Here is a 26,749-nt window from a genome sequence, read left to right as displayed (position 1 = left end):
TGTGGTGGTGTTGGGATGGGTTGCAATTTGTCCTCTTTGGGGAAGTCCGTGCTCTGGCTGCCATTAGTTCTCGCTCTTTTTTTCCTCTCTGAGGATGAACACCTAAAAGGCATTCTTTATTTCTCACTGGGCCATTAGCTGATCATAGTTGGAGGTTTGGGTGATCCACTCTACTGCCATCTCTTTGATTCAAAGGGCCTGGTGGAGTGAGCGCCTGGTGGGTGCTAGCTGCTAAGTCCTTCTACTACATCTACTAATTATGGGGCTTCTTGAGTGTGGGAGAGCTCTCCTTCTTCTCTGAGTGCAAGACTGATTCATCAGTGAATCTCTCCTTCTGTAGTAATCCGAGGTTCAGCCATGTGACAGAGTGTGGAGTCCAACTGACATCTTAATTAAAGTCATTCATTGGTTCATTACATATCAACTCCCATGAAAACTTTTATGGAGAAGTCCTAAGCAACACCCCTATATCACCTCACAACATTCACATCCCATCATGAATGCCAGCTGTCTGGAGAGGAGTAGGAACAAGCAGCTATGACTCAAAAAGTAACTAAATAATCACAGGTTGTAGCCCACCGAAAAATATATTGGGCAATTATGGCTGTCTCAGAAATATCACGTTCTGTTCGAATGAACAGTAAAAAACTTAATGGCAGGGTAAAAAGCGTCATAATCGGCTAGCACCCCTATCATCAGGCTGGGATATCGATGGACACTGCCCACATTCCACAATCATCAATAACCACCACCTGCTTGAAACATGTCAAACATGTCAATCAAGAGCCTAGCAGTTTGGACAATGAGTCACTGACGCACCTTACGTGCTAATTCCCAACCAATGGGACCACAAGATTAGCCCTGGTTGGGGGCATCCTAAACCACAATTTAAGCAGTTCTCACAATGTAAATGCCCCGGCTCCTACATTACAGAGTAAGCTGCTGTAAAATGCCATCTCCACCCCACTTGACAACAGTAACCCAGATACCACAGCTGCAAGCCTTCATTGGCCTTAAGTACTCACTGTACCGTGACTGTTTCCAGTCTTGGAGATGTTTAAAGTTAAAAACAGGCATGCATTTTTTTAAACACATTTTCAACACATGTTTAAGTACATTTACTTTCCACCTGAACCAACTATGTTGCACTCACCTTGAGGCTAAATATAAACATACACAAATTATGTGATCCATTTCTTCAAGTGAAACTTCCAACTTAAATAAAGCTAATCCTTCACCGCTTTTTTTTTTTTTGAAAAACCTTTATTTTATATCAGTGACACAGCTATTCAGCCGACATCCCGGAGGTACGGCAGCTTTAGAAGTTCAACACATGCTTGCGTCCACATATCACTGACAGGAGAGCCAAAGGTTTTATTGTGCACAAACATAAATACAACCCTAAACACAAGCAAGGCGAAAGGTACTGTAAGCACCAAGAGAGGTTCCCGTCAGGGGGGACGAGCCCCATCACGTCCAACAGGCACTGATCTATAGTAAGGGAAAGGAGGGAAAGGCAGAGACTCTAGAAACAATCACATATCAGCGGGAAAGTCAAAGCCGGAAAAGGACTAAGGGGAAAGTTGCTCCTCAGGCGGATCCGGGTCGGGGGGCAAGCATATGTCCCCTCTGTATTGGTTCCATGGCCCCCACACAGCATGCCATTTCCGAGGGCGCCCCCTAGCACAATACACTGTCTTCTCCCTAAACATGCTCCAGTCCATGTTTTCCATCCACGCTGTCAATGTGGGCGGCCTATTGGAGCCCCACAGCCGAGCGATATCGCGCTTGGCTACCATGTTCCCCAGGGTCACCCACTGAGTCTGTGCCGCGTTGTGGTCAGTAGGACTCCAGACATTCAGGAGACAACAGCGCGCCTCAGGCTGCATAACAATTCCTGTCACCTCCCCCATCACCTCGTGGACTTGCCTCCAGAACTCCATAATCGCACCGCATTCCCAAATAATATGGAGGAAGGTACCCACCAAACCACAGCCTCTCTTACATAGGCCCTCCTCAGAGAAACCCATGTGAACCAACCTGGGCCCCGTCACGTAGACCCTATGGAGTATTTTAAGCTGCACCAGCCTCAGCCGCGCGGGGATAGCGACCTCTTTGGGAGAAGAAACTGCGTACTGCCAATCCTCATCATCTAGTTCAAGGCCGTCCCTTATCCATTGGGCGCGCAACCCTAGGAGAAGATCCGCCCGAACATTGATAAGCTTCTTATAGATGAGCGAAATCGTGCTCTCAGGCATGTGACCATCCAGGATCCGATCCTCCAACGGAGAGGACTCGGGCACCTTCTCCCCCTCCACAAGGACTGACCGCAAGGCGTGGCGCACTTGTGCATATCGGAAGAACTCCGTGCTCCCCAGCTCGTATTCCTTCGGCAGCTCCTCGAACGACTTTATCTTACCCTTAACCAAAAGGTCTCCAACCCTGGATATGCCGATCAAATCCCATTTCTCGAACCCTTTTGTGCTCCAAAGCTTCCCCAGAATCTCGGAGTCAAACAGAGGGGTGGCAAAGGTTAGCTTACCCCTCCAGCCCAGCGAGTCCGTCGCCACCTTCCACACATGGATGGCCACTCTGGTGGGCCCCGTGAGGGTGGGGTCCGACGATTTCGAATACAACGCTCTGTGGTAACTACCCCCACGGAGCAACCAGCGGTCCATGGCGAAGCCAGGGCTGAGCGCCGGACCATAGACACCATGGTTAATCGCGCTCAACTGGGTGGCCCAGTAATAACGTCGAATGTCTGGAAGCGCTATACCACCGTCATACCACGGAAGCGTCAACTTAGCGACTGCGATACGCGGACGCCCGTCCCATAAGAGCGCGCGCTGGTGGCTTTCGATCTCACGGAAATAGCTGGCCGGGACCAGGTCAAGAGTATTCTGCAGGGCATAGAGGAAACGGGGAAGGGACATCATTTTAAACAGTGCAGCGCGGCCAAGGAGGGAGAGCGGCAATCGCCGCCAGCCCGCCACATCCCGCCGCAGGCGCGCCAAGGGAGGGAGCAAGTTCTTCTCGTAGCGCAAGATGGGGTCGGTGGAAATATAGATCCCCAAATACAAAAAGCCCTGCTGGGCTATCTGGATCGAACAGTTACGCGGAACAGGCGGGACATCCCCACACAGGACATACAAGTGTGACTTCCCCCAATTAATGACTAGGCCCGAGTTTCTACCGAAAGATGTCAAGACGTCACAAACCCCTATCAGAGATTTCTTAGGCGAGGCAAGATATAACAGAATGTCGTCAGCGTAGAGTGAAATACGGTCTTCGTGGTCAGGCGACCAACGAAGCCCACGTATATCCGGGTGCCACCGTATCCACGCCGCCAACGGCTCAAGAGCAAGGGCAAACAGCAACGGCGACAGGGGGCAACCCTGCCGGGTGCCTCTCCCGAGCTCGAAAGGTGCCGACGCCCGCCCGTTCACCACGACGCTTGCAAGAGGCCCCTCATAGAGCAGCCTCACCCACCCCACGAATCCAGGCCCGAAGCCGAATTTGGCCAGCACCGCCCACAAGTATGCCCACTCTACCGTGTCAAAGGCCATCGTGGCGTCGAGGGACGCCACAATAGCCGGCTCTCGTATCGTACCCGTCCTGGCAATCACTCCGTGGAGGCGTCTAAGGTTTAGTGCAGTGTTACGGTGCGGGATAAAGCCCGACTGATCCGGGTGGATCAAGTCACCAATTACCCGGACCAGGCGGTTCGCGAGAATCTTGGCAAGGATTTTCGGCTCGGCGTTGAGGAGCGAGATCGGCCGATAGGAACCACACCTATCCCGGGGCTTTCCGTCTTTAGGTATTACCACGATCGTCGCCAGCCGTTGATCGAGCGGAAGAAACCCGTTCTTCCGCGCCTCCACAAACATGGCGGTCAAGTGAGGAGCAAACTTATCCGGACAAAGCTTGTACAGCTCTATCGGCAGACCATTTGGGCCCGAAGCCTTGCCGGAGCGCAACGCACGGATAGCACCTGCCAATTCGTCTACAGTGATATCACCATCGAGGTCTTCCCTATCAATGGCGGAAAGGCGGGGCAGAGCGATGTCACGCAGAAGATCACACGAGTCCTCAGTCGATCTATCCGAGACCGAGGCGTATACCGTACGAAAATATTCTGAGAAACACCGGACTATACCGTCGGGATCAGTGACAACCTCTCCCCCATCCGTCAACAACTCCGGCACCACACGATTAACACGCTCCTTTTTGTCCAGCCATGCCAGCAATTTCCCGGCCTTATCAGCAACATCATACAACCGCCCCTGCTGCTCCCTGTGAAGGGTCTTGGCGGCATTTGTCACCAGATCCCTATACTCCAATTGCTTCAGGCTCAAATTGTGCAGCGTGGACATCTCAACATCCCCTTCTAAGGCCAACTCTAAGGCCGCTATCTCCTCCTCCACTTGTATCACCTCAGCGTCTCTCCGCCGCTTGGCGGCCACTACCAGGGACAAGGCTTCTCCTCTCAGTACAGCCTTAGAAGCTTCCCACAAGGACACCGCGGAGTCAACTGAGCCCTGGTTTTCTCGAAAATAGTGGTCAACTGTCTTCAGCAACGCGCTGCGCAGCTTGGGGTCCCGAAAGTACCAGGGGTTAACGGGAGCCACCCTGCCCCCCGCCACCCGGCCTATGTCCAGACGTGCCCACACCGGTGAATGATCTGATATGCCCCGTGCCATGTGCCTAACCTCAGCTACCAAAGAGGCGTGTGCCGCCAGAGTGAGCAGATAATCAATCCGGGAGAGACTCCCGTGGGCCCCGGAGTGGAAGGTGTATTGTCGCTGAGTGGGGTGCCGCAGCCTCCAACAATCTACCAGGCCAAAAGTATCAATAAAGTCGGGAAGCCACTTCTGAGCCCCCCCGGTGTCTCTGGGCGGGTACCTATCTAGCATTCCAGAACCAACCGCATTGAAGTCCCCTCCCACCACTAGCATCCCTTCGGGGAGTTCCAACAAGGCCTTGCCCAGATCAGCAAACGTGGAGGCCTGCAAGGCAGGAGGGACATAAACAGAAACCAAAACCAACGTTCTGCCCTCCCACCTCCCCGACACGGCCACAAAGCGCCCCCTATCGTCAGCAATGGTGGAGTCAACCTCAAATGGTAGGGAAGCTCTGACAAGTATGCCCGCACCCCTGGATCCCGAGGAAAACCCCGAGTGAGCAATGAATTTATAGCCCTTTCTGTTAAGTGCATAACACATATTCCCTATAAGGTGGGTCTCCTGCAGGAGGACCACATCTGGCAAGGTCCGTTTCAAAAATTGCAGGACTATCCCCCGTTTTATACGGTCCCCTAAGCCATTAACATTCCAGCTGAGTACATTTAAGCCCCTATCCCCCATCCCTGAACACAAAGAGACCTCCCCCCCCCAGAGAACCACAATCGGACAATCCTGACAGTCATTGCTACGCCTTGCAAGAAAAAATAACAACCCCAAACAACAACCCCAACATCCTGAAACCCCCCCCCACCCTGCACCCCTGCGTCAGCTTACAAAGCCCCCCCAACTTGCAGTGTGCCTGTCGCCCTACCAAAAACAAATCTACAAAAAGCACCCCAAGGGAGGAAAGAGCCCCTATCTTACCCCCGCCGCCCTCCCATTACTGCAATAAGGTGCGAGTCACTGTCTAGGGCTGAATCGAAGCAGGCCAGCACCGAAGGTATCACTTCTGTCCATCCCGGTCGCCTTCCACCCCATCCACGCTGTCCCGGCCGGGCTGTCGCCGAGGGAGTGCATCCAGCCAGTCCCCTGCCCTGTCCGGCGATTCGAAGAAGAAAGTCCGATCCTCATATACCACACGCAGCTTAGCGGGGAAGAGCATGGCATACTTCAGGTCCATATCCCTAAGCCGCAGCTTCACCCCCAGGAAACTTTGCCTCTGTTTCTGCACCATCTGGGTGAAATCAGGGTAAAAGCTCACAGAGGCATTTTGAAAAGGCACCGGGCCTGTCACCCTCGATGCTTGCAGGATAGCGTCCCGATCTCGAAAGTGGAAGATCCGGGCGACAATCGGCCGCGGGGGGGCTCCCACCTTAGGCCGTCCGCCAGGCACTCGGTGAGCCCGCTCCACCGCGAAAAACTTGCCGAGGCCCTTTGGCGCAAGATGATTCACCACCAGGTCCTCGACGAGCAGGTCCACGGAGAGCTCATCCGAAGTTTCCGGGACCCCAATAATGCGCACATTATTGCGCCGGGCCTGACCTTCAAAGTCCTCGAGCCGGCGAGCGGAGAGGTCATTCGCGGTTCGTAGCTTGCGGACCTCAGCCTGGAGTTCCGAGACATCGTCCGCGAGGCCAGTAGTCTTGAGGTCCAGGGACTTGACCCGCTCATTAGTTTTCCCCAGATCCGCGCGAATCAAGTTGACGTCGACCAAAATCATGTCCACCTTGTGCGCCAGGGTCTCGAACTGTCGCCCAATCGAAGATTGCATCCCATCTATCGCCCCCTTGATATCCTGCAGTGATAACTCCGAGGCTGGGGATGAATCGGCCTTCTGTGCTTCCAGCGACTGTCCCGATCCACCAGGCGACTCCTTCTGCTGGGCATAGCGATCCATATTGTTGGATTGGACATAGCCTCCCCGCCTGGTAGTCTTAGACTTCGACCTGTCTGCCTCCGATTTGGTCGACATCTCGGACAGCAGGACGGTCAGTCGCAAGAGGACGTCCCTCACTCAGGTAGAGGAGACAGGTACGACTAGGTCTTCAACAGCCAGTCAGGACCGGGTGGAGGTCTTCCAGACAACAGAGGATCTGTATGACGCACTCCCAACCCGGAGCAAACAAAGGGCCAGAAAGCGAAAGTGAAAGTGCCACGGCATCCGTCCGTCAGTTCACACCTCCCAAGGCCGCTGTTGTTCAATTAGTGGCCGGGCATCCTGCCAACGCAAGCCCCTGGCATCCTTCGGAGGTAGGCCGCAATCTTCCGCCATGCACAACTTCGGTCCCCGGTGGGCGATCTTGACCCGGACAACGTCAATCGCCCCAGCTGTGACTCATCTGCAGGATTCCGTGCATGAAAATCAGGATTTAGGACAGGATGAGTGCCGGAGGGCGCGAGGGTAGCGGGAGCTCAAGGCTCACGCGGCCATCTTGGTCAAGCGCTAAGCTCCTCCCCCCCTTCACCGCTTTTAAGCTTTGAACAACACTTGTTTATTTTGATCACCTGGATTTTTAAACAGATGTAGATCGAAGCTGCAGTTCTTGCTACAATCATGTACATAAGAGCGGAAGAAGTGTTACACGCGGTCTCTCAAGGAGAGGGCGTGCGTTCATTTTAGAGCAAAACACTCATATTCATGTATCCGCAAAAACTATTGTATCCCAGGAAGTCATGGATGTAAGCTGGCAGTTATGACGTAGAGTGCTCTGTAGAAAGTTAGTTATGGAGACATTGGACGGAGATTGTCTACTTCTAGACATCCACAAAGAGCTGGCATGCATGATCATTCCTTGTTAAATCGATTTGCAACTGAGGAATGGCATCAGATGGTTTTAAAACTTCCAATTGCATCACTTCCAAACTTAAGCATGTTCCATAGCATTTAAGTTTATAATTACTGTGAAAAGCAACACTCCATTTTTCCTCATACAGACACGATACATATACCTGTAACATGCATCAACCCACCTGCAATTAAAAAATGGAAAACATTTCCAAATATGACACCAACTAAATATAATCACAAGTATCATCCTTATACCTCTAACCTACATAAATCAAACTCTTAACCTTATACCGAAAGCCCTTAACTTTATATACCAAACTGTTAACCCTAGGTCCAAATCTCTTAACCCTATCCCCTAACCAAAAGGCTATACTGTTAACCTCTAACCACCGGCCTTAGACCCAATACCACAAATCATTACCTCCCATAGGGTTAAACTCCTGTCCTTAACCCTATACCCCAAACCAGTAACTAGACATCCCAAACCTTTAACCTTATAAACTTAATCACATACCCTTAACCCTATTCATGTGACCCCTAAACTCTGCACCTAAAACCTCCTATACCTGTATGCCTTATATTCCAAACGCTTAACCCTGCACCCCATATCCTTAACCCTCTACTCCTATCAGTGACCCATAACCCTATACCCTTAAACTATACCCCAAACTTGTAACCCCATAGCCCAAACCCCTAAACCCATACCCTTAACATCCATACTCTTAATTCTATACTGCAACCCATAACTCCAAAACCTTAACTTCTTAGACCCTAATCAATATACCTCATATCATTAACCCTATACCACAAACACTGCACACTAAACACTGTACCTTTAACTCTTAACTTCCAACTTCATAGCCCCTGTACCTTTTACTATAAACCCCTAACCCATAACTCCTTTCATCCTGTTCGTTCTCCAGTTTACTTTGTGAACTAACACTCTTGGGAGTATTCCTTTTTAAATATGAATTTTTAAGTCTTATTATTAGAGGTGTTGCTTGAGATGCTTTGAAGCAATACTGGCATTTATGAAGGGCTGTGAAATGTATTGACATTTCAGAGAAAAGAGGCTGAGGGCGTGAACGAACATCTATGGGCGATCCATGAGTGAGGTCAATGTGCAAGGTACAAGGAAATCGTCTGATTTAGGGTTGAAGTTGTACTCTGTCACTGCAGTAGGTTCAGGGTCACTGCAGAAGGATGAATTATCATATAATTAAGTCTTTATCCTCTGGAAGCATCAGCAGAACTTTTCTCTACTGAAAAAGCCCATGAATTGCTGGACACTGGTAATGAGATAGGGTTTGTTTGACTGTTCACTCACAAGGACCTCTGGATTGAGGCATCTTCAATAGAGCAACCAGAAACATCCAAATATAACTGGCAAACTAATGGATCACGTGGAAGGAAAAATGTTTTTTTATGCAGAAGGCCTCTAACACCCCTGAATCATGGCAACCTCACTAAAGTCAAGTGATGCGGCTTTAATCCCTACACGTCAGTATTCATTGTATGTTCAAGTAAACAACAAGGCCATAAACAGCATAAGCCACCTAGGAGTGGGATAATAGCAGGTAAGGCCTGGACTATGCCAAAATGGCAGTCTCCATAGCGGGGGCGGACACCCCAAAATTTCAACAAAATGGCGCCACTAGGGCAATATTCTGGGATGGATGACGAAAGAGTGCTGAGCATGGTCTGGAAGGGGTTCGGGTGAGGCGCTACCCAGTACAGGGTAGGTCATGGGCTCTTATGTTTGGGAGGGGAAGGAGTCAGTGGGAGCGAAAAACAGGGAAAGGCTTATGTCAGAAGAGGCAGGCCCCCTGTCACTTTTGAGTTTGATTGACAATGAAGGTTCTCTCTCTCAGAAAGGCATCCAAATCAATATCAAAGTCTTCATTCATCTAAGGCATATCCATTCTTGATTGGTCCATTTCCAATTGTTATAACTGCAGTCTCAGTAACATCAATAACATTTTTTTTTTATTTGCTGAAAGATGGCAATGAAAGAAGGGGAAATAAGAGAGAAGAATTCCAAACATCAGAAGGCAGCAGAAACACAGTAGGACATAACACACCCGGGAGAGGTCGTTTTGTCTCTGAACTGTTCTCCTGTTGCCTATATTGGGGTCATCTAGTGCAGAGAAAAACACTCTTTTTGTCCAGGATGCAAGTCCTATAACAATTACCAAGAATAAGCATTCTAGAATGTTAGTTCGAATTATGAAGTCAGCTGGGTGATTGAGATCTATTGAGACAACATTCACCGGAAGGTCCTTCAAATGCAGGAGAGTTGTTACCCCGCGTAGTCAAATGCTCAAAGCCAGTCCAGAAAAGAACTCCTAAACCATGCTTACCAACAACGTTTAGCTTATTTTTAGATTGCAGAGGTAAGGTTATTAGAATGTATGGAACCGACGTGTAGATTAGGTTTAACACCAAAAAAGAAGAAAGGCTTAAAAAATTATGAAATGTCGTTGAAAGGTTTCATTATAAAGCATTGGTAGTGAACTATCATACAGTCATGAGAGACGCAACATGTCACATGAGCACCAGCACAAAAGGTACCAGAATTGCAAAGTGAAGCAACAAGTGTGGATGCAAGTAGGAAAAATTACTGGATCCTGAGCATTATTTGCATGAGTTGCGCCCACATCATGTACATCAGGCTTCTCCAACGAGTAGCTCGTGAGCTACTGGTAGCTCTCCGGCTACCTATACGCTGCTCTGCTCTGCAGGCCGAGCTACAACATTAAAAGCTTTTGCTTGGCTGAAGTAATGTTTGTCTACCAAAATTGAAAAGTGTGCATTTGAGACGGAAATGTGTGAATTGTATAACCTATAAGCTAAAGATTCGAGAATAAATGATTGTTTCCAAGGTGAATTTAAAGCTAATATTTGAGTGGAAATTCTTGTGGCTTTTTGGAGACCTATTACATATATTATTACCTTGGTATCAGGGGCATTGCAGCTACTGTGTATTATCTGTGTAGAGGCATTTCACACTGACTAAGCCTTTTTTTTTTACATTATAGCTGACAACTTTGCCTGATGCACTTAGGTGATTACTACTTGTATCTTGCATCTGAGTTCACTAATGTAATCCTGTCTGATGTGATCATTGTTAAAACACAAGCAATATTAGTAGCTCAGGATGATTTTCATTCAACATAAGTGGCTCTTGTTACAGAAAAGGTTGGAGGCCCCTGATGTGCATAATAGAATTTTGATCTGCAGATCTATACCAAGGAATAACATGTTCTTAGCATGAGAATAAAAGAGGTGATGAGGACATTTTTGCTCATGTTAAGATCTAAGGAAACATATTTCATCTTATAAGTGTTTGTTGGTCAGCACATTTAGTGTGCTTGAGTTTTACCCTCTGTTGAGAAAAGGAGATTTTAATAAAGAGATTAAGTCAGTTTTCCCTGAATCTGTCAGTTATGGACCCTGTTATCTCTTAGCTTAGTATAGCCATACCGTTTACTGAGAGAATGTTAGCCTTAGTCTTAGCCTAGATAAATCAAATTGCACGGATTCAACAGGGCTGGTGAAACACTGCCTCGCTCTCCAGTTACTTCTGATGGCTGAGGTGCTCTGTTATTGACTGATTAAATTTCAGTCCTGCAAAATTTCCTGCAGGCAATCACAAAGCTAAATGTATCCTTTCTGCCGCTGTAGCACAATCGTTGAAGTTAGAGCAATGTTTAGACACCAGGCAGACTCAAACACCAGTCACAAGCGCATGAAAAGATACATTGCTTTGGAGCTGGATGTCCTTTTTCCTTTTTAAATAGGTGAAATAATTAGTGTCCATGATGATTCAATTCATGCCTTTATTTCTACCAGTATATTCTTTATTTAAAAGCAGTGGCTCTGGGGGTACTCTAGGCACGATTACTATTTTTGTGAATTCCCGGAACACGCCTTTGACTACTGACTGTTCACGGTGTGAACACTTTGCAGTTCTGGAGTGAGGACATTAGAGAAATGTTCCACATATCTTTGTTTCCCTCTTCATTCCCTCGTGTAAATGACACCCTTTCTTTACACACCCATGAAATATGGTATGTTTTGTTCACTTTCAAACTTTTTTAGGCTTTCTAACTAACACCTGGATGATCTCACTGCAAGCCATGCAGCGAGTGACTGCAAATGATTTTAGCATTCATCTCTTCCTCCGCAATACCAGCAAAAATGCAGAATTGTGGTGTTCTAAGATTTCTCCACAAGGGCAAAAGGGCCTAGAGTACTTCACACTAGAGCACAAACTAGAGTTGAGTAATAAAACATCAGCACAACTACCACAGGGAGCAAAGGTATGTTTCCCACCGCCCGTACCTCGGTGGAAGGGGGATCGCTGGCTTCGGGATTACGCCGCGTGGCCAGGCCTGAACGCTGCTGCGAATAACTCAGGCACCCACCCTGGATTGTAACTGGCGCGGATCTTGCCCTTGCATGGCTCCACCCCTTTATTATACTGCCGCAGTCATGTGACCTTGGGACCAACCAAAACTCCACAATAGCCTGTGGGTTTTGAGTTGAAGACCCCTCGCCGGCAACATTACAAGCAATACAAGTAACAAGTCACGATCAACAAATGTGTGGGTAAGCAGGTGTAGGAAAATAAAACATGGTATACATGGAAGATGAGGGTGGGGATGCAGCAGAAACATCTGTAGAAAACAGTGTAACATAAATCCAAGAGACATTACAGGTAGGTAAGGATGGAGACAAGCAATGACGAGAGAAATAATTACAAGTGCATTGCATAGGGCACCCAGTTTTCATGTAAAGGGAGCAGCAGAAATAGGTCACAGGTATTTGATAAGTAAATAGATACAACAGCAATAGAAGCAATAATCACAGGAGTAAATACTCAGAGCACACAATGTCTGTGCAGAGTACCAGACTGAGGTAAGAGAGCACAGCAGGAATAAAACAAGTAAAGGTGGGAAGGAAGGCCATCCAGTAAAAAAAGGAGTAAAGTATCAGGTGATGAGTTGCATCGAAGAGAAGAGGAACTGATGCTAGAATAAGGAATAAGAGAAAAACAGGAAAAGTGATAAAAGTAGGTCAAGATGTGTTCTACCAACCTAGAAAGTCAAGAGAGGAGAGTGGTGGATCTAGCGGCGCCCAGTATGGTCCAGAACTAAAGTGCCTAGTGAAAAGAAGTGTATCATGACATAGGAGGTAGTGTTGAAGAGAGCAGGAGGAAATAAATTCCAAATTCTTGTGACACAGTCAGCGCAGGCTTGGTGATGGCGATGTTTTTTGAATAATGATGGTTCAAGCAGGAGTGAATATGCACTAAGGACAGACTGATGACGGCCATAGATTTTCATTTATTTTCTGAGACACAGGTGTGGCTGTATGTAAAACTGTGCGAGCAATTTAAGCTGCCTTGAAGATAGATATAGCAGGCCAAACTGAAGAATACAAAGGCTACCTAGTCTTAATTTTGCCTCATGCCTCTTCCTTTCGCCATCCTACATTTTCTGTCACTTTATCTCACTCTTGCAGTTTCTTTTTCATCTTCTCTTTCTCCCCTTGTCACTGTTTTCCTATCTTACCTTCCTCATTTATTTGACTTTCGCACTCTTGATCATGCAGAATAAGCCCCAGCCCCTGTAAATGAGTGCTGATTCCCACAAGAAGAGATTATGTGCAGCTAAATCATACGTGCATCTACAACCTCATGATGCTAGTTGGTTACTGTGCATAATCAAGCGAACAAACGAGCCAGTACATGCAGTTAACAGCCCTGGAAGTCACAGAGATCTGGAGGGGGAGACTTTACATGGCGATCTCTGTCTGATTTGCAGTAAATCGAGTCCACAAACATATACAAATTATTTTTATTGAAGGACTGACCAACTGCATCTTTTACAGAGTAGGCCATAGGAGATGCAGTCTTGTTGCTCTCGACAACTGCACAACCCAATCGGAGTTTTCTGAACATGCAGAAACCTCGCCACCACGAGTTCTTGACAGTCATGTCCGATGCAATGGGTCATACTTGGCCTCAGTCTCCTGGCTTTGACTGGGGACAGAAAAGCTCCATAACTTCCACTAAGGAAAGTCAATCAAGAGAAATTGGCCAACGTTGCATCAAGCATCAGATTTAGTGAAGAACTTTCAAATACTTCCAAACGCGACCAGAATATCAGAATTTGTGCCACTATGGTGGTGGAAACTTTGAGGCCGGGACCTCAAAATGTAAACATCGGGTTGCTGACAGGTTGGCTGGGGAACCCAGAAGGTTTAGCTGCCGAACCATCAAACTATACATGAGCACCCAAGTCTGAGAGAGACTTTTTTAAATCATCCTGACCAATTTCTCTTTCTTATATTGTACATTCACAAGTCATATCACCACATGTCTTAGTCCCGCAAAAAAGTCGAATAACTCATTTTTGTCGGGCCTTTTCCTTTTTTCCATGGACCTGCATTGGGGGCTTTAAGAACCTATGCTCATGATGCTCGCGCAAAGCTTCATTAAAACAGATAAATACGTTTTCATTCACCTTAGTTTTTCTCTACATTTCTGCTGTAGTTAGTTATTTCGTTACTCATTTTTAAGAAATCGGCTTGTAGCATGTCCATTATTCTATCTTTATTGATTATTAAAGGTGCAGAGCCTTCAGCTCCCTAGAAATGTCCTCAGACTAAGCCTTGAGCTTGAGGTGAAACAATGATACTTTTAAGCAATCTCTGGAAGGCTTCACCGGTAGAGCTGCAGGAAGAGTCTCAGGTAACTGCTCCCTCTATGCATTTCCACCGGATGTTCATACAGAGAGGCTTTAACATATATTGATTAAGAGCACACAGGATAGAGGACAGATGACCAGTATTATATATAAAGAACTAATAGACATGGAGTCTAAAGCAGCTACAAGAGCAGCCATCCATGCAAGCAGCCACACACTGCATCTAGACTTCTGGCATAGCAATGAGATGACCAAACTAGAGGTTCAGCCCCAGTATGGAAGGCACCCATTGCTTACCCATCCTCAAGCTTCCAATGTGAAATGCGCTCCTATAGCAAGACCAACCAGGACCAATTTCGACAAGGCTGACCAAAACAATAAAAAAGGCTTTAACTTCAACGTACGATCCAGTTAGGAATGCGTGATTCAACTGACCCAACAATACTGCTCAAGATTTCTCGTCCAAATATCACAACTATAGCAGAGTAGCTCACCTCCAAAAGAGCTATCCGAAATGAACGAGTAAAGCAACTAAAAACAGTTCAACACTGTGCTGTCTATGTTACAACGAACAGATGAGAAACTGGAAGCAGGGTAGAAAATGCACATGAGGAGTTATCCCAAAGCTGCTAAAGAGGAAACAAGGCGGTACAAAAGGGGGTGGTGATGGACGGGGCATCAGAACCAATCAAACACTCACACCCAGTCAACAGATCTGGGTTTGATCCATCACCATTCTTTAGCCCACTCTGCCACCCCAGTTCAGACATGGCCATATGCAAATCAGTCTGACCCTGTGCCTCATGGGAACAGTCCAGCCCGAACTGCCAACCCCAGATCTGTTGACTGGGTGTGAGTGTTTGATTGGTTCTGATGCTCCGTCCATCACCACCCCCTTTTGTACCGCTTTGTTTGCCATAAGTTGGCAGGGTATGCTCAGACGTGAGTCCCGTGCTCACTTTGCCACTGGATTCAAGCAAGCCTGGCTGAAGACGGCTGAAATGCCAGAAACCGGTCCTAGGAAGCTTGTTTCCGGTCCAGGGAAGGCATGGCTTGACAGTTCGGGCTGGACTGTTCCCATGAGGCACAGGGGTCAGACTGATTTGCATATGGCCATGTCTGAACTGGGGTGGCAGAGTGGGCTAAAGAACGGTGATGGATCAAACCCAGATCTGTTGACTGGGTGTGAGTGTTTGATTGGTTCTGATGCTCCGTCCATCACCACCCCCTTTTGTAAAGAGGAAACAAGGGCAAGCAGAACAGCATGGACCTTTGAGAAAATGACTACCAGTAATCATTCGCATCGAGCTCTTGAGGACATCGCTTCTCAGACATAACTTCCCAAAGAAACATGTAATAATCGCACCTTGCTGGAAAAAAAAGTTTTGTAAATACCAATGCTGTCCCAACCTACCAATAAAATCTCAACTGTATTCTACTCCCAGCAAAGTACTAAAAAAGGGGTTAAAGAGAAACATTCAGGCAGACTTGGAAGAATAAGGCTACTCCACAATCTCCAGTCAAGGTTCAGATATAAAAGCAATAAAAAGACTAACAGTCCTCTCCACAGCTTTTGCGGCTATAGATAGCAGCATCTTACTGACACCTTTGCTAAGGATGATGGAAATCTCAGGCACTGCCCTGGCAGTGCCCCAGAGAAGACATGATCCTTTCCCAACAATCCTACCATCAGGTCATAATTGTGACACAGGATTGTTCCAAGAACAAGATGTCCTGCTGAGTACCCCAGGGACTCCCCCGCTCTCTCTCTCTCACTTTCACTTTTCAATTCCTATATGCATCACCTAACGCTGGTGCTCGAACAACATCTGCAATCCCAAATGTTCATAGTCAATACCCAGCACTTGAGAGATGGACCAATACTATAAAAGAACTGGACAACATCCATTACCACATGAAGGAAAATGATCAACGCCTTGGTGGATGAAAAAACAAAGGCCTAACCCCAAACGCAGTATTTATAAGTGTGGTCCCTCGGCCTGCAATCCTGAATGGAGTTTGAAATCTGACGAATGAAACTAATTTTGGGCATAACATTCCATTCTTAAACCCCCCTCCCTCACAAGAACAAACAAAGGTTATGGGAATAAATGTATAACTTTCCCACAATGTACAATGTACATGGGGACCTTATCACCCCTGTAGTCGAGTTATAGTTGGGCAACTGGAACCAAGTTTATACAGGCCTCAAACCAACAAGCTACAAACAGTGCAAAACCAGGCAGCTAAACAACCTCAACAAACACATCATTAAATCCCATAACACTCACTTAGGTGAGCAAGATGAGGTCTGACAATCTACCAAACATGTTCAAATTTATTAAACAAAGAGGTAGGTCCCTTGGATGGCGGGTCCCTGAATTGCAACAAGGCATCCGAAATATACATGAGACCACAATCAAACCACTTTATCCATGGTTTCAACTAGCACTAAGCGACAAAGGTCTAATTTCCCAAGTAACATCAGAAGGAGGCCCACCCCCAACAAATGGCCATCTCACTTTGTTTACATGTTTCTGTGGTCCCAAACATTAGCACCAGCTCTGCTAACTCTACCTAGAGATCAGCTTATATCCTACTATATCACATACTGCACTCAGGTGTAACTGGAAACAATGTGTATTTTTGATAAGGCGTTTTGAAGTGGGAACTCTTTAAAATGTTCTGCACTATATAAAACAAATACAATACATATTATAGTGTATTACAGAAATAACCGGCAGCTAGAGCATCTTATACCAAATGCACTGAATACCTCCATACGTCACTTCCTTTGGAGAACATGGAGGAGCGGATCACCTCGGGCGCCATCCACGCGTACGTCCCAGCCGCGCTCATTTTGGTGGTTCGATGCCACTCTCTTGCCAGGCCAAAATCTGTAATCTTCAATGTTTTATTTCTCAGATCAGCATTCTCTACCTTCTCCAGTAATAGAACTGAAATACAAAGAAGAAAACAAACATATAAAATTAGTCAAGATTATGATGGTCGTAGCTCATCCAAGCCACGGAGAGATGCCCTTCCAGAAAATCACTTCATTGGGACCGAAGGGGGTTTTACTAGGAGAGGTTTAGCGCAAGCTCAATTTGTATCTTTTAAGCAATAGAGAAGCATATAAATATTAAAAATCAAAGTCAGATTGCCTAAAAAAACCTTATTTAAAGTTTAAGGTTTAATAAGCTTTTTCCAAAATTAACGATTTTGTCTTTTAAGATTTCTCTTTTGCTTCTTACCCACGCCACAATCATTTTCTAACCATATCTTATCACTTCTGTATTTTCTTTTTACTAGGACTATCATCTATTTGGGGATTTGAGTTCAATTTCAGAAACCGGAAGTGACTCATAGGTATTAGCACCCCGAATATTTCATGAACTCTACTTCAAAACTTCTACAACTTTTCAGTCGATATATTTGGAAAAACGTTCCTTAAAAGTCATCATATGGGCTTTCCCGGTGTGACTCAGAAAGAAGTACTGATACTGAGGGGCCTGTTCACACCTCTATGAACTTCGCTAAAGGAGACTTTTGGGGATTTTAATTAATCTGGACAATCAGTTATTTGGTAAATCGACCAATATTGTGTGCAGGGGATTTTCATTTTGCTGTGCTGTCCTTACTGAGTAGAGCAAAGAATGTCGGCCAATCACATGCTTTAATCGTACTATGGCCCTTGCATGTACGGTGCAACTGTGGGTCACACTGTGCTCACACCATCTGCCCAGCAACTGCTAAACAAATAAAAGAACAATGCAGTGCATAGTGACTCCACCTGAATGTTTTAATGAGGAACAATTTATAAAATATTACACATGAATGCCCAAACCAGAGTACAACACGATTTATCCACACATTCATAGAAGGGAATAAAACATTAACACCGACATTAATTGTATACCACATGTTCCCACCCACCTTGCCATAGGGCATACAGAAGGACTGCTAAGGCTGTCGGGCTCCCACAGGCGGGGATGCATAAGGAACCTGGAGAGGGCCACTGGGCAAGAGCGTGAGTTCCCTGCATGCACTTGAGGCCCCCAGGGCGGTCTGGGGGTCCTAGGCATGACATGGTCAGCTGTTCTGCTGTTCTATGTAGGGAGGCTCCTTATCTCGGACTGGGGGGCTTTATTAATCCATGTGGGATAAGTCACAGTTTTGTGATATATTGGTGTTTGGTGCTTGAATGTTTAGGTGCACGCGACTGCAGAAGGAATATTTCTATTTCGAAGCACCTAACATCTATTCCCACACACCAGGATCCCCATATTAGAGACTGAGAGTCATGCACGTTGGCTTTATAAAGCGATCGACAAGACCACAAATGCCTCTCGCGAGAACATATGAGCTCCTGACCTCAGCCGCGGCCGCTGCAGGTAGGAGCGGTGGAATGTGAGGGAGATGAGAAGCCCAGTGAAGCAGAATGCACGCAGGGGAAACAGCATCAACAACGCTGTCATTAGCACGAAGGTCCTTTGCCTTTTCACAAGCACGTAAAGTTAATTTACGGTTAGTCTAAGAGAGAGAGAGAGAGAGAGAGAGAGTGTGTGTGTGTGTGCGCGTGCGCGTATGTCTGACATTTAAGGGTTTGGGTTTAGGACTGTGTAGGAGTTTAGTGATGGGTAAAGGCAGGGCTTTAAGTGGGATGAAAAACTGGGGGGGTCCCTCAAAGGGGCGTGGCCAATATAATTAAGGGCGGGGCTTAAAAACACAAATTAACAATCATACCTACAACAAGTCAGGATTATTGGCTTTGTCAATGGTTGTTAGTTGCACAAGATAAATAAGCAGCAACTAAGGCTTGTATATAATATTGAAAAAGCTTCAACTTAAAGCCCTGGTGACACCACGACAATGTTGCTGCTCCCGAGTTTCAAAAAGAGAAGGGAAATTCAGAGAGAAAAAAACTCTCTTTAAAGGATTTCCCTTCCCCTACATCACTTACCTGACATGACGTCATGCTATAACTTCTCCACTACTGAGAAGTGAGCAGTGTGAGCATGCGCACATCGATGTACCTGCTGTCACTGCAGTCAGGAGAAAAACGGACCGCCTGTGCCAGGGCACAAAACAGAGCCCAAGAGAGACCCGTTTCGAGGCCCCCTTTAAAAAACTGCCGGTGCTCAGCACCGGTGAGAACCGGCCCACTTAAAGCCCTGGGTAGGGGTATAGGTATATTTAGAGTTTAGGGGTGGGTAAGGGTGTTTTAGGGTTATGGGGTGGGTAGGAGTATTGGGTGGTAAGGGTATTTTTAGGGCTTAGGGGTGGGTAGGGGTATTGGGTTGTAAGGGCGTTCCAAGGGTTTAGGGGTAGGTAAGGGTATGGAGTGGTAAAGGTATTTTTAGGGTTGAAGGAGGGTAATGGTATTGGTTGGTAAAGGTATTTTTAGGGTTTTGCAGAGGGTAAGGGTACTGGGTGGTAAGGGTGTTATTAGGGTTTAGGGGTGCGTAAATATATTGAATGGTAAGGGTAGTGAAAAAAGGGGCGGTTGTGGGGTCTCGCCCCCAAAAAAAAAAAAATATATATATATATGTGTGTGTGTGTGTGTGTAACACCTACCTTAATTATACTGACCTGTGTGGTAAAGACATATGCATGGTAAAAGGCATATGATGTGGTAAAGGCATGTGTTATTAAAAAATGTGTGTTAATGGCATGCATGGTAATGGACGCTGTTGTAGTGTCATAAAACCTCACACAGACGAGCGTTGTCTGCAGGAAACCCATTTGTCCAGGGTAAAGAGATGAAGGGTTCAGAATCAATGGAGGGTACAAATGTTTTGAATGTCATACACTCCCTGTGATAGGGGAGTGATGGTATGGATAGAGGCTGGTGTACCTTTTGCAGCAAACCAAGTTAAAACTGGTCTGAAGGTGAGATTTGTAGTAGTGGAAGGGTTATTAGATAGCAAACCGCTAGTGGTATTCAGCATATATACTCCAATGCCTCAAAGGCAGATGTGTTTTGCAGGTGCAATTGCCTCCTCTTGCTCAGACCTCAGCCATATGAGGTGGGTAGGTCGAGGGGAGGCTGACAATAAATGCACGGACATAGATAAAGACAGCTGATTCCCTCCCTTACCTCAAACAGTCATGTCCGCTCATTTTGCAAAATGGCCATTAACCTAACCATGGCGTGCAATACACGCTGATGCCGATGCATACTCGTTCTATTCGGCAGTGCATGGCCTGCATTCTGGACTGGACATGACAGGATATCTACAGCGGAGTGCCTCGCGTTGTCTGATCATGCCATTTAGTAGCACATGTAACCTGGAGGAAGTAACAAACAACTATTCCCACATGGATATTGCAGACTGATTCGTTAACTGACCTACCCTTTGCAGAGGAGATCAAGGGACACATATAACAATATTTTACCATCAATGCCAGCGCCACAGATGACCACCTCCTAGAGTGGGATGCCTTTAAAGTTTACATAAGAGGCACATGCCTAATGACTGCTCATCGAGTGCGCTTCGTAATCACGAAAGGCATCCTGAGACAGGACGTCATATAAGAGAATTAAAGCTAGAATCCACATGCAGAGCTCAGTTACAGGCAAATCATACATGTACTAACAGGAGCATGGGAAATGTATGAATTGCCTAGGATTGTTTCTCTACAAAGAGGTTGCTGAGATCTCCAGACAGCCACATAGTTATTATGCTGATGAAATTAATGCATAGTACAACAGAAAACTCAACAGCGTACCCCGCCCTCCTCGATAGGCGTCTGCACTGTATACAGGCACTCAAAGGCTTGAACACACTTAACCTACTGCAATCAGAGGAGCTTGAGACACCTATCACAATCGAGGAGGTCAGGCAGATGATGAAAGATCTGACGACTGGGTCACATTTGAAATGACCTTTAGTGCTACTCTGGCTCCTACACTGCAGTCTATGTACGCAGAGGTGCATGATCAGGGCACAATACACCCACTCCAAGAGGGATTGCCCGAACCATGTCAAGAGCATCAAGCTTTATCATCACACTGCACTCTATCTATGCTTAGACATGGAGAGAACATTAAAGATCCTGGATTGGGAATACCTGCTCATTGTACTACAAGAAATGGGCTTAGGCAGGCACATACTAAAGTGGATGAAACTCGTATGTATCCCAAGGCCAGAGTTATGAAAACTGTATCAAACAACTGGAATATACACAAAAGAACACATCAGGGCAGCCCTCTCTAACCTCTCCGGTATAACTTGGCTATGGAGCTACTAGCAGCCATGAACAACCGGTAATCCAGATAAGGGACTATGGGAATATGATATCCCTCTTCGACAACAATGTCATGTTGTACCTACACGATGCTGGGAGTGTGTGTGGGAGAGGGGGGTAGTTATAAAGCAGGCCCTGCAGGTGCTAACCGTCAGATAAGGATGGGCAAAGGTAATGAATGGAGAAAGCACTGATGAAGCGCGCGGAAGGGAGAGCACAAATAAAGGAATGGGAGGGAATGCTCCAGAATTACTACACCGGACTCCCTTGATTGGTTTCAAATGTAACTACCATGGCGGCCTTGTCACCTTGGCTTCCATCTTTCAATTATGATTAGAGGAGCAAAATGGAGGGGGTGAATTACGAAAGTTGCAAACATACGAGAAGTTGCGATCCAGGTTCGAGTCTCGGGGTCGACTCAACATGATGTGATTCTGGGCATGCTTTCATCACGGGGAGGTTTAGTGATTTGCCCGGAATCACAGGAGGTTGCGCCGATGCGGAGACTCTAACCTGGATCCCTAGTTCCAAAGTGGGCAGCTCTGACTTAATGCTACATCTGCTCCCGTGCTCTCAGGGCACGCGCTCAAACTGAGAGTTTTCATGTAAGATGGACCCCCTGCTCTCACAGACCTATTCTACATGGGCACACCCCCTCCTTTAGGGAAGGGCAGATTAATTTAGTCCTTAACTACTGAGCTCAGCAGTGAAGGCATCAACGAAACATAATAAAGAACCTTTAAGTCCTAATCAAAACTCTGGGCACTTGAATATAACCGACTTAATAAGAGTGGAAGAATCATTAGTGGACTGTTATCCCATTTGTTTTGAAGCTTTATTAGAAACGTGCAGTCATCCCATTTCTCTTAACCAGCCCCCTTACTTCCCTCCAGAAGCAGAGGCGGCTCGGGGTGCATCAGCACGCGCCACAGGCCTCACCCGGTGATCAGCAGCATGAGTATAGCCCTCACACCCGCTGATCAGCAGCACTCGCCACAGCCCTCACCCGGTTTGCAGCAGCACCCGCCACATCCCTCACCCCAGTGGTTCCCAAACTTTTTTGACCCGTGGCTCCCTTAACCCATTGGCCATTGCCCATGGCTCCCCACCGTTATTTTTTTTTTTAGGGTGGGGTGGATGTAAGCCCGGTCTCTGGAGTACTTGCATTTTTCTCCCTGAATATAATTGGGATGAAGCTAATGAAGGTATTATAATCATATACGCAGGGGGTTTCATATTACTAAGGCATCGCCTCTAATAAAATTAAAATATTCCTAGTTACACTTCTTTGCCCATGCCTTTTTTAGAGTACCCTCTCAAAATGTTTCATCCCACTTACAATACTAGATAGCACCCCAATGCATGTAGGCCCGTTTGTGTTTGTGCGCTTGAAGAATATTTGCATGCACTTCCATTTCTACCCATGTCATACGTGCCAACACACCTGTCTCAGCAGGGTGCCTCATGATTTTTTAAACCACATACAGCTTCAACTTTGCTGTCTCCTCCCTAAAATTGCCTCCAAATCAATGCAAGTAAAATAAATTCCTCTGAATTTTTATTTTTTTTAAACGCCACTCTTTCTTGCTTCCAAATGTTGGCATTATGCTGTATATGGTATTTTACTACCCTGTGCTCAAGGAGAGAGCAGGCCTGTCTGGAAATGTGTGTGTACTGAAAGAAATGTATACTGGAAGTATCTATGATTCAAGTGCAAATGTCAATACCTAATAATACTTAGTGTGTTTAATAGACAGGACAACTATACTTTCCTGATAACTTGCATTGGTGTAAAATGCATTTGGAAAAAACAAAACTATTAACAAGTGCAGTAAAATAAATCAGGCATCTTCTGCTTACTTTGGGAGTGTTGGAACGTGAAGATCCAGTGAAATATGGAGGTCATCTACCTCGACATGCCATCAATTAAGCACTACGTTTACAGCTTTAGGCATGTGACTTACAAATCATCGACATCATGCGTTTAAGTCTAATTAGTTTAACTGAAGCCAACAAACCCTTCAACTTTAAATGCATTAAAATGCTAGGTGCGCGGATCCCCTGGCTAGGTTTCACGGCTCCCTAGGGAGCCACGGCACACAGTTTGGGAACCACCGCCTCACCCAGTGATCAGCACCACGCGCCACAGCCTTCACTCGGTGATCAGCAGCACGCGCCACAGGCCTCACCCGGTGTGCAGCACGTTTGCGGGCCTTAGCATTCGGACAGGGTTTGCTTGGGCCAATGCAGCTGAGCCTGCATGAAGCTGGGGCTCCCGGGACGGTATCGGATATCACAGCAGTGCGCTTCATGAGCTCAGCAGACCCGCCCTACCCAAGGACAGCAAGCGCAGCCCAGCTCTGGCAAACAGATCTACTCAGAGCCGGACTGGGAGCTGAGAGCGGCCCTGAAAGCAACGCAGCACCAGCTGCCAGCACTCAATCACCATGCACAACCAGCAAGCGCGAGCCTGTGCAGGAGGGTCTGGGGGATGCTTCCCTGAGTAATGACAAAGACAATAGGTTTCATTTTTGTATGGTGCGTGCAGAGTCACACGATACAGATACAAGTGCATACAACATGCACACTGACCAAAGACCTCAAGGCGCTCACTTTTACAGTTACAGTGTGCGACAAACATACAGGTGCCCAAGCACATAGACCAACAAAAATTGCCAGTGCTTAAATTGAGCGAATGCTTTCCGGTGGGGCCACCAGCACTCATTTTAGGGGACCAGAACTTATTTTTCGACATCAGACATTTACAGAGCACACGAAAGGCACAACACAAAAGGAGAATTAAAGAGGCACGAGGAGGTTGCAGGATTCTGCAGCCTTGGTATTGGGCGCGTCTACATTTAACACCGCAGGCCGCAGACTTCTGAGCAGAGGTTAGGGCAACGACACTCATTCATTTACAAATCAAGCACTGAACACTACTCACTGCTGCTACGTCATCAAGGGCTTCCAGACCAGGCTGTCAGGGCTCTCTGAGAGCCTGTCATTGCAGCATTGCTGGTCTGCTTTCACTGAATGCAGACAGCACAGCTGCAGGAGGGGAAAGAAATACAGGGAAGGTGGTGGGGGTTGGTTAAGGTGAAAAACATCCCCAAAATTCACTGTTACCCATCTATAATTCTATATGTTATATGTCTCTTTGTAAGGTTGTCCCTTTAACACCCTGACCTTATATTATAGCTTTCCTCTCCCTGGCTCAGACTAACTAGCCTGTCCCTCTGGAATTCCCCTGGTGGGCAGAAGGGTAGGGGGCTGCTTTCCGGGCTAGAAAGGGTGCCTTGATCTAACTCTGTGAGGGTCCATGGCCATTGTAGCCACAGACACCTGCCAGTGACCATAACTGTGTATGTGGAGTGCTTGCGTCTCTGATTTAAAGCTACACTCTTTTGCAGGTACCTTGCCTTCCCAGGTCAGAAAAACAAGTGACCTGTGAATCTGTACTGCGCACACGCGTGCTTCTAGAACGGCGGATCTTAACCTGTGGCCCGCAGACCCCTCAGGGTCCGCAATACACAATCAAGGGGTCCGTGATTGTTTATAGAATTAAATAATAATGACAGAATAATAAAGTATATATTCATAAAAAAAGAAGAATTAAAAATAAAGTTTTGTAAATATGAATGAATTTACAATTGGAGGCTAAAAATAAAGGTAGCATCCTTAGCCTCATTTGTGGGAGGAGAGAGCAAGTACAGTAAATAGGGTCTAGTATGGGTAATTGGTGGCCTCAAGTGAAGCACTAGTATGTGCGGACAAAAAGAGAGCATGCATTAGAGCAAAAAAGATAAAGTGATGTGCTAGAGTTTAGTATATTGCGTCATCTTTTAGAAATAAAACCAGATTTTGAAAAGCTTCAACCTTTTCGTTACAATGAAAATTTCGATTTTTGATTTTTTTTGTTTATATAAATGCAATAAACTATTTCGAAATTTGCATATTTTTTCGATCCTTACTTGATTCTGCATTTTTGCGGATCGTTTTTGAAGTTCAAATCTTCCAGTAAGGGTCCCCAGTAGCCAAAATGTTAAGTACCACTGATCTTGCTTTCATCTGCAGGTGACAGTGCAGGAGTTAAGTACAAGGCGGAATTAGAAGCCCCCCTCCGTCCCCCCCAACCCCCTCCTTCACAGGAGTAAAATCAGAAGTACAGCGGAAATGAGGAGCTGGGTGCCTGGGCCACGCAGCTCTAGTGTGCAACCCCAATAAAGTTCCTTCCACCCTCATAGGAGGGTGAGCAGAAGAGGGACTCACGCTGACAATAATGCTTGCATTAAAATTGGCTTGTCATATTGGGGAAATGTGGATCGATTCAAGCCAATGTTGCTGTGCATATCTGAACCATGTGGATTCGGGCCTGGCAGTGGTGCTGTACATAACAGATTAAAAAAAAACAATGGATGGACAGAATGCTGATCACATTTTTTTCTTTTTGCTCCCTATGCCATTCCAGTTCAGACCCAGCCATACACAAATCAGTCCTGACCCGGTTCCCCATGGGAACAGTCCAGCCTGAACTGCCAAGCCAGGAAACAAGCATCCTGGGACCGGTTTCAGGGTAACACCCCTCATCAGCCAGGCTAGCTTGAATCCAGTGGCATGGAGAGCACGGGATCCACGCCTGGGCATACCCGTCCCACTCGAGGTGACAAATGCAAAAAGAACAGTTGATGGAAGGGACAGTGTGCATTCTAGTGTAATGTACATGGTGCAATAAAAAACGGTAAATGTGGAGTCTGTCATGATAGGTCTTTTACACACCCGGGCACCATGGCTTCTGGCATGACCTGGTACTTTGCATATGTGCAAAAAGCGGTTTCAGGTACTGCAGAACTATTTTTAAATATTGGGACAATGTTGACGACTTTGGGGAAACACTCGAAGATGGAACTTTACTGGGTATTGGGGCAGTGATCGCTAAGAGGGACATTGCTAGACATTGGTGCTCTCCAACTGCACCCCACTCCTACCCCACGGCCAGCTAGCAAACAGCAATGGACTGGTGCGCTAAACCTGAAGAGACCATATACCTATTTCGTGGCTGCCTGCAGAAACATAGAAATGAGGGTGAACTGGTGGGGATAGTGTGACCTATGAAGAAGTAAGGCGGGCACTCCTTTTAGGGTATTTGATTTTACTTAGGTGGGACATGTTGAATGTATATACTATATACAAAAATCAATAACATTTGTTTATAAAAAAAAAATACTGGGACAATGTAGGAATTGCCACAGCAATATGTGGTTTTCATACTGAGGCAATGTGGATCATGGCAGTATTAGAGGAATATTGGTCCGCGG

At 46.5% G+C, this 26,749-nt stretch overlaps 1 protein-coding gene across 1 annotated transcript in view; it reads right to left on the bottom strand.

Moving 5' to 3' along the window:
- The window catches only part of MAP3K9 (mitogen-activated protein kinase kinase kinase 9), a 412,289-nt gene that overhangs the window by 266,737 nt on the left and 118,803 nt on the right, over nt 1–26,749 (bottom strand). The window contains exon 3 of the mRNA XM_085627122.1: nt 16,960–17,140. Coding sequence (XP_085483248.1) covers nt 16,960–17,140 — 181 coding nt within the window. The remainder of the gene's footprint in view (nt 1–16,959; nt 17,141–26,749) is intronic.

The sequence above is a fragment of the Triturus cristatus genome, chromosome 9 (assembly GCF_964204655.1).
Source record: "Triturus cristatus chromosome 9, aTriCri1.1, whole genome shotgun sequence".
In the NCBI taxonomy this organism is placed as follows: Eukaryota; Metazoa; Chordata; class Amphibia; order Caudata; family Salamandridae; genus Triturus; species Triturus cristatus.
The sequence above is the reverse complement of the archived record's forward strand: the minus strand, read 5'-3'. Positions and strand labels throughout refer to the sequence as shown.